Genomic DNA, 22130 nt, shown 5'->3' on the forward strand with positions numbered 1-22130 from the left:
TTTATATCCCATTAGCATGTCTTTCATGTATTCAGGACCTAAACCATTTAGTGACTTATAGACCAGGAGCAGAACTTTAAAATCTCTTCTAAAGCTGACCGGGAGCCAGTGTAAAGATTTTAGAATTGGAGTAATATGTTCTGACGTCTTTGTTCTGGTCAGAACCCAAGTTGCAGCATTCTGAATGAGCTGCAGTTGTTTAATGCTCTTTTTGGAGAGTGCAGTCAGAAGACCATTACAATAGTCAAGTCTACATGAGATAAAAGCGTGGATGAGTTTCTTCTGGTCTGCTTGGCACATGCAAGCCTTCACTCTGGATATGTTCTTCAGATGGTAGAAGGCAGTTTTAGTAATTGATTTGATATGACTGTTGAAAGTCAGATCGGAATCTATCAGTACACCAAAGGTTTCCGACTTGGTCTTAATTTTTTTTTTTTCAGTTTTGTTTGACTATACACAATTTCTAAATGTAACCACACGACAGTCATATATTTTAAAACAAAAAAAATGAAAAAGATAATTGGGAAAATGTTTTTTTTTTTAAAAATAAATAAATTAATTACAATCCGCAAACAGGTGAATCCGTAGGTGCCGAACCGCGAGTATGTAGGGGTCCACTCTATTTCTTTATATGTTTTTTCTTCATGTTTTGATTTGGAATAGAATGCGCAGTGTTCCTAAAACATTTGTGTGCATGGAAATAACACATTAAAAGGCTCTACGTCCTTTTTTTAAATCACTCTGCTATTATTCTGATCACAAGTATGCTTTGGAACGGAGGAACAACAACGCCGACTGCTGGTGGGGCACTGCCTTCTTTGAACCCAAAGTCTTCACTGCCCTTCTCAACTTTCTCTGTGTGACCCCGGCAGCCTTTCTATTCATTTCCCACCTCATTGAATCCATAAAACAGATGCAACACTCAAGCTGCAACTCGAGAATTGCTGACTCACGCGGCACGCCTCAAATAATCACGGTGCGCCTGGGCAAGGACGGGGATTCATTAGATTCCAAGTGACACAACCACGGGCCCATTAGAACTGGGGAAAGACAGATGGGGATGAAAGACAAGCTCGCAGCTAGCGGTGGATCCGCACGGTGCCACCACTGTTTTGAGAGTGTCGCCTAAAATAAGGACGGCCATTTATAACCTCCTCACTGCTGCTGTCTGGCAAGTTGTGCAGGACGCATGGTAGCAGACTGCGTGAGAGACCTGAGGTAAAAGACTTTGTATGTGCTTTGGCATTTGTGCACACTGTACACTTGTGCAAGTGTTGTATATTTGCCTTTAATTGGGTTGAATGGCTCTCTTCTCACATACTCACATGTTTGTTTATGTGCTATGTCTGTGCCATGGTGGTTGGATGGGAATAAGATAGTAGCGATGCCTTCAGGGAACACCTCTGTGAGAAGTTATGGTTGCCAGTGGTAATGACTGTTTTCATTCTTGTCAAACCTTTACTTTGGCGTATGAACAAAACATAAACTTTGACATTTTTTTTTTGCGCCTCATGATGCAGAAATATGACATGCACATATAGCCACACTGTGAATATGTTTACCCAAAGATGAAGTGGGTACTTTGGTGAACGGGGGGGTGGGGAACGAAGAAAAAGAGCATTTTTCCTGAGTGGCAAGGTGACTCATATAATTATTAACTTCTTTTAGGCTTCCATGCTTTTAAAACAAACCTCGGACAAATCTTAGACATTTGATTTATGTTAGCCATCCATTCCCGGTGATGGGATAACTGCACCCAAAATGACAGAAATTGTCAGCGTGCATTTAAAATACAACTTGACTGTGTCACAAATTTAAGATGAAGTACTTGAAATATGTCTGTCAAAGGACAATGTACTACATATATCATAAAGTAGGCAATATCTGCAGTTTAGGCCAGTGTGACCAGTGCAGTCTTGTCTTGTTTCTGCGATGGATAATTTATTTTAAGTTATTTTACAACAACTTGGGCCCATTGAAATCTGTGAAATTATAGTGGATGATGCATGATGCCATCAATTTATGCACACTTGAATAAACAACCCCATCGCTCTTCCATCTGAAAAGCAAAATATAATTTACTTGAAAATAACATTGATTTGTGTAGGATCCAATGCAAAAAGTGTATCAAATGGGGATAATATTGTTCACTTTGGATTGACAATGTGAGAAAAGTGTGCAACTGTATTATCGTTCTGAACCAAGCAAGATCAGTTGTGCTTTCAGGTTGTGATGTGTTTATTTATCAAGATCGGGATTGATTTTGACCAAATATTTGCCATAGTCAAAGACAACGAAAAGTCAAAGGAATTAATAGTAACAACAGTGATGATGTTGACAGGTATAGAAACAAAAAAATAAACACAATGAAATACTCAGATTCAGAAAAATAAGGATAGAATTGTTTGCGGTCTATTTTCAGTACAATAGTCTAAACAGTAACAACAATATGCTATTTGCTGCTTGGATTCATAAACTTTAATTCATTGAGGATCGTAACATTCGACTTTAGAGGTTCCACTGTATAGTTGTTTGCCGTCTCATATTACTAAGTAGGCTAAGTAAAGTATGATGACTTGAGTATGATGCATAGTAATAGTAACAGTATGCCTGGTATAACCAACTTTGTGGCCAGTAAGTGTATAAGATATGGGAATATTATTATTTGCAGGTGATTCTAAATCCATTATTGTGGCTGGTTAAATGTCACTGTTTAAAGGTCACGTTGTGCAGCAGTTCCAAGTTCAATGCCTTCATGGCCACAGTCACAACTGAATCATCAACCTTTTGCACACTAAGACAATACAGTACAGTACAGTATTCACATTTGGCAGCGAGTGAGATGGTTTGATACTGTGCAGCAGTGTCTGGCTGTATCCCCGTTCTCCCATTAAATGACACTTTATAACTAATTCATAGTGTATATATGCAAGGGTGTACTGTAAACATTCTACTGCAAGCTTACTCGAAATGGTTTGGATCGATATTACAAAGCAGCCTCACTTTGACAGGGTTTGTTTCTCTAAGTCAGCTGTGCAAATGAGCCGGGACCTTCCTGTATATCCTTCCAGATGTGGGTCAGCTGTGATTGTGTTGACGATAAAATAACAACAATACTGTAGCCCGGGAATCCGGCATCAGCTTTAACACACAAAGCCGAAGATAACAGAGGAAACGGGCCGAGTTTCAAAGCGGTCTGGCCGATCTGGGGAGCAATCAGATGAACTGTGTGTAGAACAAGCTCTTGTTTGTAGAGGAAAGGAAAATAAATGTCGAGAGAGAACTGGAGCAGTGTGCAAGTTGCTCTGCATAACAAAAAGGGAACAGTTTGAAGTTGCATTTTGTTGATAAACAAGCACGCCACGCAGTTCACCCACTCCTTTGCAGTCGGTCATAATACAAGCTTAAGGATGTGGGACAGTTTGGGCCCCAGGTACTAGAACTACTTTTAAAGCTACAAAAGGACACTGGACTGACTCAGAAATGACAAGTGGATGCTGAGTAAGGAAACATCGCTGCTACTAAGTGCGATAGTAACTAAGAATATTTTTTTTTTTTAAATGTCTTTATTGCTCAGGTAGAGTTAAATACAGGGTTTCTTTTTGAAATACAGTTGTATACAAATAAACATTCCTCATGATACCAATTGTGATATTAAGCTGTTGTGTTCGTGATACTTATCCAAAAAGTTCTATATATATATATATATATATATATATATATATATAAAAAACGTATTGTATGCATCAATCCAAGCATTCTGTTTGAACCGTGCAGTGGAAGATCCAACATCACTGCAATTTGTTCTGTGATGCTGGCTGACTTCCAAGTTTTTCTAATTTCCAAACAATGTCTCCCATTGGAAATAACGTGGAGTTAATTCATTTCTTCCCTCTTTTGCCAACATAAAAGATCTTATTAACTGTACAGGCACTGTCATAGAAGTGTAAAGGTAAGTTAAACACTGTATAATCAAACTAGAATAAAGTAAAATTACACACCCTTTGAGGATTGCATGTGTGGTTCTTGTGTGTGGTGTCGTAATGCGTGCAACCATAGCTCCATCCATTTTTAATACCATTGATCCTGTTCAGGGTCACGGAGAGCTGGAGCCTATCCCAGCTGACTTCAGGCAAATGGCAGTCTACACCCTGGACTGGTCGCCGGTCATTTAAAGGGCACGTATAGAGAGTGATGGGAACCATTCCCGATCTCATTCACACTTTCACCAGTGTTGAGAAGTAACCAAGTACAATAAATAAAGAAAAGATACTTTTTTTTCAACCTAAGCAGATGAAGACACAATGTAAAAAAGATGTCAGAAGCGAGAGGTACGGAAAAGAAAAACCTTTTGGGGCTCATTTTTCGAGAAATTTGCAGTTGAATGCCTTTCTGCGGTACAAATGTAAAATTATATTTGTGCTTGGATCGCAGAGTTCAAAATATAAAGAGTGGCAGCAAATCAGGTGCCGGCAATACAAAAAAAAAAACATAAATAAATAAAATAAAAAATCATGGCAGAGCCTTGGTCGTAGAGTCTGACGTCATCACTGACCTTTTATGTATTTACAGAAGTGGTTTCAGTTCCACTATTTTTTTCCCCGCTCACACATGAACCGTTGTGAGGCCAGCCCAGGAGGTAAAAGAGTTGCTTTGTCCCAAACCTGGACGGTGAGCACTCGAGTGGTGCGCTTCTGCCAATCCCCAAGAAGACGAGAGAAAAGTATCACCTGTTTTATATTAAACCTGTCAGATGAAATAAGAAGCCAACAGTGTTTGGTTAAATCTCAGGATGATGTCCAAAACGGCAGCAAGGCACCTCAAGGGCTGTTCGAAACCAATTAAAAGTCGATTTCATGACCACTTAGAGGCCCTCTTACGGCCCCCTAAAGGTTTTGGTTGCCTTGGAAGCTGCTTTCGATGGATCCACTTTCCCATTTGTAGCTATGAAATATTATGGAAAAAGGATGGGAGAGCAAACTCTCTCCCAGGCTGGACTAATGCATTAAATAAATAAATAACAATAAATTGACTTGCTGCCATCAATATTAAATTCTGAGGCACCAGTCTTGGCAAGAGAGCCAATAAACTGGCACTTTAGAAACCAGTATATTTTTCCCCCTTCTGCACTAGACACAATGATGCAACTAGTGTCATAATAATTATGGGTGTCGTAAAGCAAATTTGCAAAAAAAAAAAAAATATATATATATATATATATATATTTAAAATAAATTTACATTTTTTTTTTTTTTTTTTTTTTTTAAAAAGCATGCCGGCTAAAAGGCCACTTTGTTTTCAAGTGACATCATGTCAATTGCAGCTCATTCCACCTCATGACAACATATCGAGTCCAATATACTGCAGCGGTCACATTACCATACTGGAGCTATATTAAGATGTTAAACAGCCTTGTCAAACGACACCATCTATCACTGCAAACAATATTGCCCTCTACAGGGCGCACATGTTAGTCATGCTTGGCCTCTCCTCATTTTTTTCTTTATGGTGAATAAAGGCCCAGCACAGTAGGACTCTCATTAGGCAGCAGGCGTCCTCCAAGGCTGAACATTCCTATTTTGGGTCAACATCAAACTGGACACCTTGTGTGATACCCACCTCTTGTATAGGGTTCGTTTTTATTCATCATGCATTATAATTCTTATAAATGTACACATTAATGACCTCACGTTGCAGATATAATATTATACTTATGATACACCTAAAACAATATAAGTAGCTCACAGTTCTGAGGTTTGGGGTTTGAATGTCGGCTCCAGCAGTCCTGCATGGAGTTCTCCACCTCCTCCTACATTCCAAAAACATGCATTTTAACCAGGTTTGAATATGAGTGTAAATTGTTGTCTGTCGTTCAGTGCCCTGCGATTGGCGGGCAACCAGCCCAGCATGCGCCCTGCATCCCATCCAAAGTCAGATGAAAAATGCAAGGCACTGGAGCCTATTCCAGCTGACTTCGGGCAAGAGGCGGACTACACACTGAACTGGTCGCCAGTCAGTCGCAGGGCACATATAGACACGGACAACCATTTGCACTCCTGTCCTTTAATTTATCAGGCATTTCACCATACAAACGTAGATTAAAAGAAAGTGGTCACAAAATGGACCTGGTCACTGATCCAAAACATTGATGAATTCTCTTGCCCGGGTCTCCATATAACTTTAACGTTAATGGGAGGTGGGAAAAAAGGTGAGGAAGGGAAAAACATCCCGTCCCTCTCTGGGGAGTGGAAGCTATTTACTCTTTGCCCAAATTGGGGGGGGGGGGTGGAAAACGAGTGCGAGGAGCTCTGCTCTTTCTGTGAGAAATGCAAAACCAGCAGAACAAGTCTCAAGAGAAGCGGCCTAGAGTTCAGAGCTGTGACATTGAACAGACCCCAATTTAGGACACAAAATAAGTTAAAGTGAATTATCCGTTACAAGCTCAAATTATTAGCAAGTTAAAATCTGTATTAACTATAAAGGCAATGTTTTTATTCACATTTTAAAATCCCTAACTGTCGACATGTTTGCGAAGCGATACCATCGCCTCATGCAGCGTAAGAACATGAACTGTGGTGGCTATGTCTTGACGTTCTATTCGAGAAATTGTATATTTACCATAGTAAATAGTAGTTTGGTAAATGTATTTGTGTATGTAATCTACATTGACTGTAATTAAGTGTTGGTCATAATGTACAAAAAAAAAAAAAAAAGTTATTTTGGTTGGATTTAAACTACAGGGTTCAAGTGATACAATTTGCTCTGAAGTGGCACCATTTGGTTATGTGTCATAGCACCATAAATAAATCAATAAAAATGTGAATCGGCAGATTGGGCCGCTTTCAAAGGTAGGTATTGGTATGTGCCAAAACAAATACAGCTTAAACACCAAGATTGGCGATATCCTGTCAATACGTAACAGTCATCAAAATACACTAACTGTCTAACATACGTGTCAGAAAGGTTCCAGGACTGCTGTCCTAAAAGATGCCAGTGGAGTAACAAAAATAAAAAAAAAAAAGGAAAAAAGAAAAAATAACTTCCTCCCGTGGCATTTTTTGTTTCTAATAATTTCAGGTAAAAATGAGCTTGAAACGTAAATAAATGTTTATAACACGCTTTGTACCTTAAAAACATTTTGGGAGTAGAAGTAAAAAAGTAGGCTGAAAAATAAACACTCCAGTAAAGACATGACGTCTAAGGGTCCTCTCACCATTCCCCCTCCTGGTGAAGGACACAGAGGCCCTCCAACCTTTTTTTTTTTTTTTTTTTTTTTAATTTTCTGTATGAAGTAAATCACAAACATGCCACGAGTGGATCCTCTGAGACTTCAGTTGACCTTAGCTGTTCCACATGGTGTGATCAGCTGATGTCCTTCGAGCAGTCATGACCAGGGACTCACTTTTCTGAGAAACGGGCATATCTGGCTCTGTATTTATTTATTTATTATTATTTTTTTTTTAAACAGCTCCAGGCTTTGATATCTAATCAAAGCAAATTCCCAATGTGCCTATTAACATATCAGGCTGATGGTTGCCGCTGTAAAAAGCACAAGTACAGAACCTAATCATCACTCTGCCCATGTGTAGAATCCCTTTCACACGCCTCTGCCGAGGTTAAAAAAAAAAATAAAAAATGGCGACCTGGCATCGACATGCCTTCTCCCACTCACTCACCCCTGCTTATCTTTTTGTGTTCATTATTTAGCTGCTTGTGCTTGAATGTTTGCCGACTAATGCTGTAGAGCTAATTATAATACTTCACGTGACTATCACAGCTATCTCAAGATTATTCTCACTTTTTATATATTTCATTAGTTTCAGTTCACGGTGGGCATAAACAACACCAGTTAGTTGCACTTACAAGGATCCCATCATTTTGCAAGGTTTTGTAGTACTACTTCAGACTCTCTTTTCAGACTGAAAATCAGCAAAAAGTCATGCAAATGTGAATTCCTCCTGAGGCCACATCGCCTCGACTGTAGCTGTATAAGGGAGCTGGGCATTTGTGAAAACATTTATAAATGATAAATAATATAATCATATAAGCATTTCATCAAAAGGTCCAGGCTTGCTAAAGTACCAGTTCTGGCCCAGAATTGTTTGAGCAATACCAAGCTAACGCACATTTGCCTGTTTTGTTCATGACCTTGATGAAGGTCTCTCTTCTTGTGAGTGAGTCTCGCACATCTGATCTTGTTGGCAGCCATTCATGTATGTCGGGGCCATATGCTGGCCTGTGCGTATGTGCGCGTGCAACTCCACTACCTGGCCAGATGAACAGGCAGGGTATCGCTTCCGCATAGCTCGAGTGACATAACATTAACAATAATAATAATAATGTGATATTATTACATCATATATTTTAGTAACTTTGGGTCCTTCGAGGGTACCAAAAATGTCAGATTTTGGTCTTCAGTTGAAAAATAAACAGAGGGGAAATTACTCAAAATAAATATTCTAAAATACCTGGTTGCATTAACCACATACAGTATTGAGTCTTTATGGGTAGGACACTTTGAGCATGTCAATCTTGTCATTGCAAGAGTGTTGTAAATCTCACAGTTTTTCCAATTGGATTTCGGTCTGGGCTCAGGCTGGGCTATTCTAAATATTCTTTAATATTTTGGTCAAACCATTCTTTGATTATAGCAGAGTTGTGTTTCACCTTCAACATCGCCAGTCGGTGACATTTTGGCAACGGTAACGACCACAAGGGGCGGAAAAGCAACAAACTGACAATGTCAACATAGTTTTCTTGGAGGGAGGAGGATGAGGTGGTGAAAGTGGAAGATGGCTCAATCACACAAAGAGGATTATGGTGCCAAAACAGCCTTGACAAATCTGAAGTTTGAGGACACTTCCAGAGAGATTTGCAGACTATCAGAGACAAGCAGTTGGATGGGTGGCAGATTGCTGCACCCTCGTGAAAATGATACGAAGAAAAAGATGTCGAGTTTCACCTTGGGATACTAGACAGAATAGTGCTCCTCAAAAGGGCATCCATGTGAGGGAAAACACTTTCTCAATGAAAAGTAGGCCCCTTCTCATGAATAAATGAAAATGTGCGCGCTCCAGCATAACGGCACTCTTTTGGAAAAGGAAAACTGTGGCAACCTTTATCTTTGCCTCTTTCTTACCGCAATATTTGAGAATGTAAATTGACGAAGTTTGATCCAAGCTCACAGCTGCTTATCGTACTCCATTCTATAAGCCATTTATCTTCTTCTCCTTTTAATCTATATAAGTAATGGCAGCCTGTCATATCAATACACGGTAGCTCAGCCATCTGCTGTCCAATGCCAAGAAAATTCCCTGAGCATAATTCAACAAACTGAGCCTCTCACTCCACCTATTGCTTTGGCTGACATCGAATTTGTCTTCTGTGCATTTATTTTAAGTGCTTTTTGATTGCTTGTCTGCAGTGTTGTGCCTGTACAAGCCGCACACCGAGCTTTTCACAGTCTTGGTTCTTGCACAATGTATGTGATCATTTAATAGGGCACTGGACTATCGGCTTTTATTATTGGGCAAATCAAACAACATCAATTCAAGGCGACCTAATAATGGAAAAAAAAAAAAAAAAAAAAAAAAACAGCGCTCACGCACACACACACACACACACACACACACACATATATAGAGGCAATCTAAAATTGCATTTCCCTATTAGCGGCCTGTCTGGCAAAAAATATGGAAATGATATTCATACTCATACAAGCAATAACAGAGAGGCAAGGTACAAAGCATGTTACTAATTAGCCGTGACTCTAAACTCTGTTGTACATTTGCATATTCCCTTTAAACGCGGGCGCTAAGGATTTGACTGAAGACTTTAAAAGTTGCATTAGAAGTCGTCTAAAAATGTAGCGCCATCATATCTGTCGTAATGTGTGCTCGTGATTCTCCTCGCCCTCCCCCCTCCATGAGGAATCATTCATCAAATTCACCCAGACAGACAGTACCAATTTTAAACGCGTGCTATCGAATAAGAAGCTACATGTACGTCCGAACACGGTTCGGGCAGAAACTTAGCATGATGAGGAAAGTGTTTGATTTCATATTGGCAGGTTAGTAATCCAGGTAGTTATTTTTGTTTTAGACTGTGCAACTTTGACGTAATGAGCTCGCTGAAATATCAATTTGATGCGGTGCATTTCAACACCACTGGATAAGATCCCCAATCATACTCCCCACCCCCACCCACCCCCACACACACACACACACACACACACACACAAGCATTATGCATGTAGAATATGTTTCATGCAGCTCGTTTATTGTACGTCAGTGTATTATGCAAAGTGCGCAATGCATCCAGTATGCATCGCATTGAAATGTGAATTTTGATGGTAATATTTGCTCTGACTGGCTGGCGATCAGTCCAGGATGTTCCCCACTGCTCACCCAAAGTCAGCTGGTTTAGGTGTGCAAAATGGGTGGACGGGCAGATTGTTTATATTTCAAACAACCGCCGTAATTGAGGATAAGTGTTATAGAACAACACGATATACAGTATAATGTAATATGGTACAGTTGAAACATTAATACTGGCGTCAAATAATTGAATAATGAAACTAGTGGTCCCCTCAGCACCTTGATTTATGACCCAGGCCTGACCCCTTCTCTACCGCAGATGGTGCGGTCCAAAAGGCTTCGCGGGCGCCCCTGCTCCAACGAATCGGCTGACAAATGGTATGCCCCGCCTCCCTCCTCCTGTCCCCGGATGGACCGCGCCGCGGAAGCCCGGCAGCCTGAGCGCTGACACGGGAGCAGGTTGCCCGCCGCTCGCTTCTCACCCTCCTCCTCCTCCTCCTCCTCCTCCTCCTCCTCCTCGTGCCGCATGTCTCGCGGACAGAACCTCGAGTGAGACGACCAAAACACAAGACAAGAGTTTATTTATTTTCATCTCGGCTGTACTCGTGTGCTCTCGGCGCCCCCCCCCACCCCCTCCGCCCACCCCCCCAATCCCCCTTGACCAATGGCTTCCAACTTTAACGACATAGTGAAACAGGGATACGTGAGGATACGGAGTAAGAAACTGGGGGTGAGTACTGCTGCACTTGCTGACTATTTTAGGAGCAAGAGGAGGAGGAGGAGGAGGAGGAGGAGGAGGAGGATGTGCTTTAGCATCAGGGGCATCTGGATTGGAAATGAGGCTTTAATTGCTTCACTGGAGGACTTCCGAGAGGAGATGAGAGCAAATGTCTCTCATGTTGCTCTAGTTGGGATGATGGACAGTAGGATGCCACGTCTGTCTGCTACTAATACTATTGTTACATTCAAAATTGCTGGTGTTTTCATTCAGCAAGTTTACTACATCCAAGTGTTGTGCTGCACGTGTGATTTGTCATATGCCAGGCACGAGGACATTTTAGAATGGGTACATTTCCCCCCCCCACAAGGGGCCATTTCACTTTTAGGGCCACGCTGAATGTACTGCATGATAAGAGTATGATGCAGAAAAAAAGCAAAAGAAAAAGAGAGCATTTTGAGATCAATTGGACCCCACAGTTACCCAGAGTTTGTATGTTTTTAGAAATGAAGCCTGATTAATTGCTCTGCTGTTCCTCACGCCAGCCGTACATTAAAAAGCCACAACATTAGGTACAATTTTGTCTTTATAACAATAATGTTTCAAAAAGTTCATTATTTCAAACTATGTGATTGTGTAGTATTGCGATGGTACTTTGCAGTGAGAGCAGTTTCTCATTTGGGTTTGTTAGGCACATAACGTGGAAATAAACATTGGAAATAGTTCAGTCTTCTTGGATCGCATACCGTTTAAAATCATTTGCGTGCTTGATCAAGCGCAGAAACAATGCCCAGAAGTTGGAATCTAATGTAATTGGTGTTTTCAATATTTTATACATGCTATATAGCGGCAGCATGGTGCTCACACGTCTCACTGTTCTGAGGTTCGGGTTCAAAACTTGGCTACGGCCTTTTTGTGTGGTATTTGCATGCTCTCCCTATGAATTCCCCCCCCCCCCTCCCACTCCCACTCCCTTATTCCCAAAACAGAAAGTCTAAATTGCTTATAGGTGTGAATGTGAGTGTTAATGGTGTATTGTTTTAGAAATATCCATCAGTCATGTAGTGCAATTCTACACCTCTGCAGAGTACAACAATAAGCACATTGTGAAATTAATACCAGTCTGACTAAAAACTGAGGGATATTATTATTGTAAAAGCCAGCTACTGTATTGTGACCAGCGATTTTATTTCACCGCACAGACGACCTTCTATGTTTGCTAATAAGCTTAACATTTAAAGTCTGATCATGTTCCATTTTGCACCACGGGCTACAGGTCTCATTAGTGCGGTCCGAGGTTCTAATTATCAGCCTGGGGTGTACATAATCATTGTTACCATAAAACGCTGTGTATTAAGAAAGTATCACATTGAATAGATATGATGGAGACAAATGGTTTGATTACTTTTAAAAAAAAAAAAAAAATGAATGACAGGCCACAGAGTTCCTCAATTATAATGGCCATATTGTCAGCCATGGAGCCATCTGCTTTTGCGCATTACGATAACAGAGAGGACCATCTTCCCTCTGTTAAGGTGATGATGATGGAGGCTTTAGATTGCAACACAGCTTTATCCCTACTTCTTATGCCCTGTTTGATGCCACAGTGATAGTCGTTGTTTTTAACCTTCTCTGCATGGAGTGAGCGCAGAGCTGCTTAGGAGCAGACGCCGTTGGCTGTTAACATGCAAATCGGTGGGTATAAAGTTTTAGGGGATTGATTTTTTTGCATGGGCGATGAGCTGAATGCATTTCTAGAGAGCAAGCGAGGACGCTGGCGGCGTGGAAGCGTGGCGCTGTCTTTTCCCGCTTCGCATCCCACCCTGCTTCCTACTCTCTTGGCCGTCTGGTGTATCATCACTGAGATGAAGCTCTGTTAAGATGGCCTCAGAGGACCCCTGGCACATTATGAATGCTTATGAGGTGTTATGCAAGTCTATTTTACTCAGAGATCTTGCAAAATGTTGCTTTCACACTGTGACACAGCATCCAAAAAGCATATAATTACACAAGAAGCAGTTAATAATTGCTTGAAACAACAGGGCGCAACTTTACACTTTTGTCACGCAGGGTTTCTGGACAATCAGTGTATCAGAATCATCACAGTAAAGCATTTTTTTTCCACCTGTGCCTTTCAGACAGAAATCACAGAGGTAGGACATTGCAGTCTGTTTGTGCATTTATATAGCTGAGTCAAGCTGAAAAGGCTTCCCGCAAACAGATACGTAGCCATCATGCGACGTATACAATACAGGTTTACTCAGGCAGAGCTTGACATTAACACCCGCCAACCCAGCGGGTGAATTTCAGCTGTGGCGGGTAACAGGGGCACTTCCACAAGCCACTTTGGCGGGTTGTATTTCGATCGGGAATAAGTTCTCTCAGCACCCAGTTGATAAATGCATTAAAATAGGAGAAACAAAGTTGTATCAGCACCCCCCCACCGTTGACGAAGGTGTTTCGATCTGGAAGTTCGATCAGCACCCTCGTACTGCGTCCAGGTAAATTGCTGGGTTGCCTATTCGCTCAGTCCATCTTGTTGCCGTTTATAGAGACCAGCGAACAAAGACAGAAAAATGACGCTCTTATCGCTGCACGCAGTCTACAATTTAAATCAAGTGGGGGGAAAAAAAAAAACACAACCCCAACCTGACGACACGAGCCAGCTATGTGTACGTCTGTGACAAACGTACACATCTGGGCTGAAGGTTATCATTTTCATAGCAGGCAAATATCCAGTATAAACTAAAACATCATAGTTTATATCTCCCTCTAATGACTCAAAAGCTTAGTGATGACTGTAAAGAGAGCAAAGCAGAAAGTTGAATTGATGAACAAACTTGGAATGAATGTTTGAAAAAAGTTCCTTGATTGATGAGCGGGAACATTCATGATAATTGTATTTTATACATATTTAAATATAGTAAAGGAAATAGATTCGGTTGAACGGTTGAAATTTAGCACCAATGCCGCCACAAAGCAATTCCTCATGATCCTCCTCCTGCTCTCATTTTGCTTTTGCTCTTTATTTAAGAAATGCATTCACAAGGTCACTAGCAAATGCCATTTCGACAATAATGGAAATGTTTCTTCTTCCATCACGCCACTGCTAGATCTTAGACAAATAACCACAACTGACGACAAAAGCGTCTGCCAAAAGTTGTTCTTTTTTTGCAAATAATTGCAAATATTCCCAGACAGGTTTGGAGCAAATAAGGAATTAAGTTTGTGTCCCAGAAAGGTCCTGGGTGTTTTCTTTCTAAAGGTCTCTTAAATATCACATTTCAAGGCAGTTGACCTTCTAATCCCCCCACATTGCTCTCTAATGTAATGCTGTGCCATTCAAAATGTTTTAAACATTTGTTTTATTAGAAAGAAACCACAAGCTGACATTAAGAAGAATACAAATACATTGGCATTGTAATCGATCATTAGCATATTGCCTTTTAAATTATTTTAAACATTGACTTTATGTCAGCTATTTGAAGACCAAGGTTCTCAGCGTTTGCCAAGTTAAATGAAAATGTTTCGGGCATGCCGACTTCTCCATCACTGTTGCCATGATGGCTTAATTAATCATGATAAATATTTAATTAGCATTGCTGTGCCATGTGCATAAAAATACACTTAATTCTTAAATCAGTCCCACTGCTGCTGCTGAGATTGCTACACTTAACAGTATTTTAATTAACTCTCAACTTTCTGCAACTTATCCACCAATGTCAGAATCCTCTTGATAATATGATGATGATTGTGACTTGTGATTGGATAACCTTTTCCTATATATATTGATTTATTTATTCACCTTTTGCATCTGGACACCTGTTTTGTTGCATTATGCACTGCAGCTTGCTTGATCTGGTACCAAAGTGCACAAGCAGTGATTAACGCTCTGCGGCACTAGTAGCTAGTTAAGGCTTTCCTCCCATAATTTGTAATGCAAATGAGATTTACAGCCTCAGAGGAGTTTAAAAAAAAAAAAAAAAAAAAAGATTTTCATGTGCATTTTTGAAGGCCAATTAATTACATTGTGTTTTTTTCACAGATTCTCAATGTGAGGAATGAGAAAAACTTTGGACAGACTGAAATTATATATCTGTTTCAATGTCAATTTCATTTATTTCCTGCTAAATAGTGTAACAAGTACAGTTCTGGCCACAACATTTAGGTATACCTGCATAATTTAATGATATCCAATACCATCCATCCATTTTCTATACCGCTTGTTCTTATAAAGGTTGTGGGTGAGCTGAAGCCTATCCTAGCTGAGAGGTTGGCAGGGTACAACCAGTCTTGCATTAAGTACCAGAATGCAATACTTGAGTAAAAGTACAAGTATCTTAACAGAAAATCATTTTGTTAGAAGTTCAAGTCAACGTAAGATATTACTTGAGTGAAAGTCTTAAAATATCTGAAATGAAATGAATGAATCAATAATGAATTTTCCCACATTCATAAAGTAAAAGTCTTTAAAAAAGCTAGTGGTAAGAGTTTTGATTAAGTTTTTGTTTTTTTTGTTTTATTATTAATGTATTTACTTCAGTGATGTAGTTAAAGATCTGCGTGTTGTCTGATGAGCGAAGTTAGCTTCCAAACATTAGCCTAGCCATAATGTTAACCATATGCCAGAATGAGATCATAACTAAAAGAACACTGACATTATTACTTCACTGGATTAATATAAATTAATTAAACCTACCAGGGTGGAACAGCAGTTTTTCAATGCCAGTATTTCTGTAACTTTAGATAGGCATAAGAGGGACTTCATCCTCTAGAAATCACTCCTATGTACAAAAGCATTTTTTGTAAATATGCCCATGGGTGTGACTAGTACAAAATGTAGTTTGAAGTTTTAAAAAAAAAAAAAAAAAAAATTTGATGTACTTCAGCTACTTTTGCCATTTTAGCGTAGCTTGCTGTATAACTGTTGGGTAGCTTCAGTGTAGTGAAACTTCATTAAATGTAGAAAAACGTTGCTCATTACATTTTCCAAGTAGACTCAACACCCGCAGGACTGGTCTATCTAAAAATAGCAACAGTCCACATATAAAAGCATCCATCATGCAATATTAGCAAAGAAAATACTGAATAAACAGAACTTGTACAGTGCTAATATATCCAAAAACTAATTATTGTGGACTTTATTCACTTTAATGCATGCAGAACCTTTAAAAATAAACTAACTGCAGAAAAAGAATGGAATAATGAGTAACAAAGATAGGGGAAATGTATTTGAGTAAAAGTATGTATTTTAAGAAATGTAGTGGCTTAAAAGTGATACTAGGCAGAAATATAAATAACGAAGTAATGATAACTCAAGTACAGTAATGAAGTATTTCTACTCCACTACGTTACACCCTGGACTGACTGTTCGCCAGCCAATCGCAGGGCACATATACAAAAACAACCATTCACACTCACATTTACATCTGTGGACAATTTATAGTCGTCAATTAACCTAAATTATGTTTTTGGAATGTGGAAGAAGGCCAGAGTACCCAGAGAAAATCCGGGCAAGCACGGGGAGGCCATGCAACTTCAGCACAGGATGGACGAGCGGGAATTCTGCCAGCTCAAGGTAGCCTATTCCTTCACACGTCACAGTCGAGCAGGTCAGGCTTTGAAGATAGCTTGGTCTTGGCCCAGACGATGCAATGCTGTCTAATCCACTGGCACACTGTGACTGCCGGAGCAGAGATTCACACCCCAAACCTGAGCGCTGTGAAGCAGACGTTCAAACCACTTGAGTATCTCACTGCCCGAGATTTAATACCCTATCTAAAAACATAGTTGATTGATGCTATCAGAGATGTTAATTCAACAGTACTGTGGAACCTCTAAAGTTGAATGCCCCTGACTCATTAGAATTTCAAAATTGGACCAACATTTTTGGAAAGTACGGCTCGAGAGTTGCAGAAGACCTCGGCGCACCTCATGCAATCTCAGTTGACGTCGAAGGATTAACTCTGCATGTGTCCGTTTTTCATCATTGTTTTTTTTGTGTGTGTGTTGCTTTTTGTGACATTTTCCAAAAGAAGCAGCAACCCCACAATGTTTGTTACGGGAAGAATAAACACAGGTACCACTACTGCAAAATGTAGCTCTACAATAGGATATAGTTTTAGTAACACACATCTAAAATTTAGTCATGGTACTTCTGAATTCAAACATTTCTGAGGTTGTACAAACACACCGTAAAAAGACAAGAAAACACCATTAAGTCACACAAAATCCTGTGCATGTTTGGCTTTTCTAAATGCGCCAAAAGAAGCAGCAGCCTCAACAAGGTGTGTTAAGAGAAGACGAATGTGAGAAGAGAAGAAGAAGAATTGGTTCTGTTGCTACTTAATGGTAGCACTGCAACAAAATGTAGTTTCAGTTGAACAAAATTCAACTGTTTAATCATAGTACAGTGGAACCTCTAAATATGAACACCTCTAAAGTTGCTAAAAACGGTGGTGTGTGTTCATTTTGTTCTTTTTTTTTTCCCACTGGGTCAAAAGGAAAAAGAGCCTCAACATGGAGTGTTAAGAGAAGGAGAAACACTGGTTACATCACATTAAGTGAAGAGTCACATTCACCGCAAGATGATTCTTTGTTATTTAAGTGTTACAAAGGATACCTTCTTAAACTTGTTTTTTGCATTATGCCTTCCTCATGAAAATTTTAACAATCTGGTTTATAATGGCACTACATCACGAGCTGTGATATCTTTCTAATAGTTTGGCCCTCTCATATAGCTACAGTAGATGAACAAGGAAACCAAAATATTGACATATATAATAATATCTTATGTGGTGCATTTCTACACCACTGTAAATTTGAACCTACAGGGAAAGAGTGGAAAAAAGTTATTTTAAGGCAGTAATTGCTGAAGAAGAATTCTATATGTGCAGCTTCAGTAGGTAAACACTAAAGTTGTATGACTTTGCTCAAGTAAAAGTGAGTTTCTTGCTGAGAACAATACAAATTACAGCGCACCACAGTGGCAGTGAAGTTGCCACGCCAACAGTTTTGGCTGAGCTCATCAGCGTCCGTCATTGATTGGCTCATTTCCAAACGTCATCATGTGTGAAGGTCGAGGTCACGAGGTCAGCGCAGTATTCTGCAGAGTGATCAAATGATCTCCCTTTTCCAGCCATTTATTTTCACCAACTCGACTGGAGTCGATTGCCTACATTAGCGAACTTCTTTGTCTCTTTGTGGGCGGCGGAGACAATGGTGCAGTGTTCTCGAGTGCACCATCAGTCTCACATATGCTGCTTCTTCCTCATCTCGCCTCCTGTTCTCTCACCTCCCCCCAAGTGTGTCACCCGCCGTACACCCCACTTTTCACAGCCTCTCCTCTCTGCTATTTAATCTGTCATCCTCTTTTCTTCACCTTTATCTCCCTCCTCACCTTTCTGTCCTTCACTGCTTTACAGACAGCACAAAAGCATCCTATTCATCACCCCACACTGCACCTTCCATAACCCCAATGGGCGATTCCCCCTGATACACTGCACAGCCACGCACATACACATAAAGAGAGGCAATTTGGCATGGCTCAACAGTGAAGAATTGGCACGCACATGCATCCAGCAAACAAGAAAACAACCTACTGCTAGAGGACAGTGTATAGATTCTCAATTAATCTTAATCGCCTGGCTTTGCACCATGCACTTTTCCTTTGTAACATATCTTGGCCACAAGATTAAAAAAAACAACAACTAGTAAATGGGACCCCACGTGGAGGAAAAACATTTAATGTGGCAGTGACACAGCAGAGCTTTAGTACAAAACAAGTGATGCTATCAGTGCTGCAGAAGCGCTGATGACCTTTGAGTCATTTGACTTTCAGTCCAGGTACTTGTTTGCTTTGTTTAGCTTCATTGTGCTACATAGAAAAGGTCATCTGTTGAATATTTTGCCACAATTTCGTCCATTCTGCTTTAAATCTCAACAAAAGCTGACAGTTTGACACTGAATTAAAATCACAATTCGGTATTCGGCCAACGTTTTCAGGAAACTAAAGATGCACCCTTGGACTGCCAGGGTGCCACTGTTTTTTTTTTTTTTTTTTTTAAATTAGGAAGAAGGATGTAATGAATAGGTGTGGGAGTCACTGAGTAACTCAATATAAACAAATAATCAATATAAACGTGAAAAGTGTTGGGAGTAATGCAAAATTGCTTTTTGGTTTAACACAATGATAGGCTGGTGTCGAGTTGATTGGCAGCCCTTGGCCAAGTCAAACAGCACATTGCAGACTGCAGCAGTCAACATCACACATGCGGGCGAAAATCTCTCGCCACTTCACGGTTCGATTCAATTTAAATTCAGAGAGCCACGACTCAATTCGATTTGAAAGATTGTTGATATATGTTGATGCATCTTGAAATGATTCACCTTGAATATATGAATATTTTTGTTGCCGTTACTACTTTTCAAATGACCTATATTTCCATTTTTTAAATTTGTAACATTTGTAACAGAGTAACATTTACCAACAATGGTGTTTCAACTATGTGTTGTGAAGATGATTCACAAAAGCATCAGAAGCAGTGCTTGTTGTTAAGCTCATGGTACTATACACACTCAATGTGGCTCAGTGATGTGACTGATGTGTAAGTTGGACACGTCCCTCAGAACAATAGACAGACCAAACTTGAGATGAATACACCGATATATTGTTTAGCTGGTTTTAGTTGTTCATCACATGATGTAGTTGAGAGACATACAGTGTGTATTTATTATGCAACCGAGTGGAGCTACGAAACGGCGCTGCAGACAATTCTTCTTGCGTACAGAGACATGAGTGAGTGATCTACATGACCATGTTTCAACCATTTCAGAATTTTTAAGTGAAGGCTATTCACACAAATGACTTGTTGGCACAATAGCATTCATACTTAAAATGTTTTTTTTCCATTTTTAACAATTTACATAAATATTTCTTTTGTCATGATATCTCCTCTTTTTAATGTCTTGCAAGTTATTTCAGGGAGCCACCAGTGGCTACGTCCCTCCACACTTCAGGACTTGGATGACTTGCTGTGATTAATAGAACAATTAACAACCTAGTCTACCAGAAACCCCTGCAGGCAAATGTTCGGCCATCAGTTTGCGCCCTGAAGCTTGAGCATTCTTGGGTTATGCAGCAGGACAACGACCTGAAACATATCAGCAAGTCCACATTGGAAAGGCAAAAAATATATATAAAATCAAATAAAAAAAGAAGGCTTTGTAGTGGCCAAGTCACATTCTGGACTTCAAATCTAATTGAGATTCTCTGGTTTGACCTTAAATGCAATTCAGGGTCAAAAACCCTCCAGTATGAACTTAAACAATTCTGCATCTGTAGGCCAAAATTCCTTCATAGATATGCAAAAGGATCATAACCAGTTATTGTAAATGCTTGATTACAGTCACTGATGGTGGCACAACACCATATAGATTCGGTTGTTGTGTTATTTACTTTTTTGTATGCTCAGATAGAACCAAGAAACGCATATTAATGACAAATTATCACATTTATAATAGAGACTGGAAAGCTACGCAGACACAATGTCTTTTGTCGCTTGAGGACATTCCCATGTGTCCAACAATGTGGAACTGAGTCACTGTATTTATTTTTTAAATTCAATTTATTTAACCTTTTTTAATCCAGGTAAGGCACCTGAGAACAGATTCTTATTTGCAATGCCAGCCTGGGAGCAAACAGCAGTGTAAAACAAAGCGAAATAAAAGCAAATGCAAACACACACACACACAACGAACTGTCCTGTGTGATACAGGTACATACCATAGTTACATAATACATTACATCATAGCACGTGGTGAATAAAAGGTTCAAAACAGGCTAAAACAGGTGCAGCGACCATGTACAGTATGCCTAACTAACAATGATGTGTACACTCGCATAATGTAAAAGTTAGTCCACCCTGTACAGCTGTCGGAGATGTCGAAATACAATCACAGCAGTCGGAATTGCGGATGTAAACGATGATCGGTAAAACAAAAATCAGTGTTGTACACAGCTGAAGTGAAATTATGATTCGCTTATGGTTTTCAGAACAATCAATGAATTGACCTGTGACCTTTTAAGAGTTGACATTTTTGTGTTAAAAAAAAAATCAAACAGGTATTTAGATTAATATTCTATTATCAGTACAAGCATGAATATACTAATCGTATCTATTGAACATGTATTTTTAAAAGAAGTTAACATGGATTGTCTGTACAGTAATTGGAATTAAATCGTCATATTTCATAAATCATTATTTGAATACATGAATAAAATGCTAAACTCCATTTATCCTAAACATATGGATAATTTGTTTGTGAAGTTCAGTGTGGCTATGCATGCTTGCAAAAAAAAATATAATAAATTTGATCTTGTCACAAGTTTTGATTAAAAGCAACACTCAACCACATAGTTTATTATGCTATACTGGCACAATACCATACTTTTAACAGAATTTCTGTAAAAAAACTGATGAAAAAAACTTAGACTAGCATGGAAGTGCAAACAAGACCACATTAAATCTTTCATTATGACTAACATCAGCGCTTATCTACAAGAGACTACAGTATGAATACAGTGTGGTAGACAGAAAAAAACGTATTATTCTTTCTTTCCTGATCCCCCCCCCCCCCCCCCCGCCCCCGCTGTTGCTCCCTTACTATCCCGGTCCACATTGCTCTCTATATTAGCATCTATCAGCTCTTTTCTCACTCTTTTGTTGCACTCAGCTGTTTTGGACTAACAAGTGGGTATTTGTGCTCAACGAACTGTGGCCTCGACATGGACAGCGCATATTGTCATGGTGTGTGTATGCTCCCCTTTGTTGGCACAGTAGCACCCACCAAAAACAAAGGGCAAAGAAATGGAGAATAATGTGCCTATTGTCCGAGATGGCACAGCCGTTTAAGATAGGCTCTTGCTACTACGGCGCACTTACCGTTAACAAAGACAGGACAGGCCATCCGGTTTTGTTCGCGTCAGGGAATTTTTCACTCCAGGAACTGCACTGTTCTGTGGAGCAAAGAAAATACAAGAGTCAGCAGACTTGCAACTGTTTGGACCGACTAAGGTGGTACAATAAAATCTCTAT

General features: G+C 39.8%; 1 protein-coding gene across 2 annotated transcripts in view; it reads left to right on the forward strand.

Annotated features, from left to right (window-relative positions):
• The first annotated feature begins 10735 nt into the window (after positions 1-10735).
• dok6 (docking protein 6) overlaps positions 10736-22130 on the forward strand; it is a 49872-nt gene continuing 38477 nt past the window's right edge. For both annotated transcript variants that reach the window (XM_061667093.1, XM_061667095.1), the window contains exon 1: positions 10736-11046. In XM_061667093.1, coding sequence (XP_061523077.1) covers positions 10981-11046 — 66 coding nt within the window. In that variant the 5' untranslated portion in view covers positions 10736-10980. The remainder of the gene's footprint in view (positions 11047-22130) is intronic.

This window comes from Phycodurus eques, chromosome 21 (assembly GCF_024500275.1).
Source record: "Phycodurus eques isolate BA_2022a chromosome 21, UOR_Pequ_1.1, whole genome shotgun sequence".
NCBI classification, from domain to species: domain Eukaryota; kingdom Metazoa; phylum Chordata; class Actinopteri; order Syngnathiformes; family Syngnathidae; genus Phycodurus; species Phycodurus eques.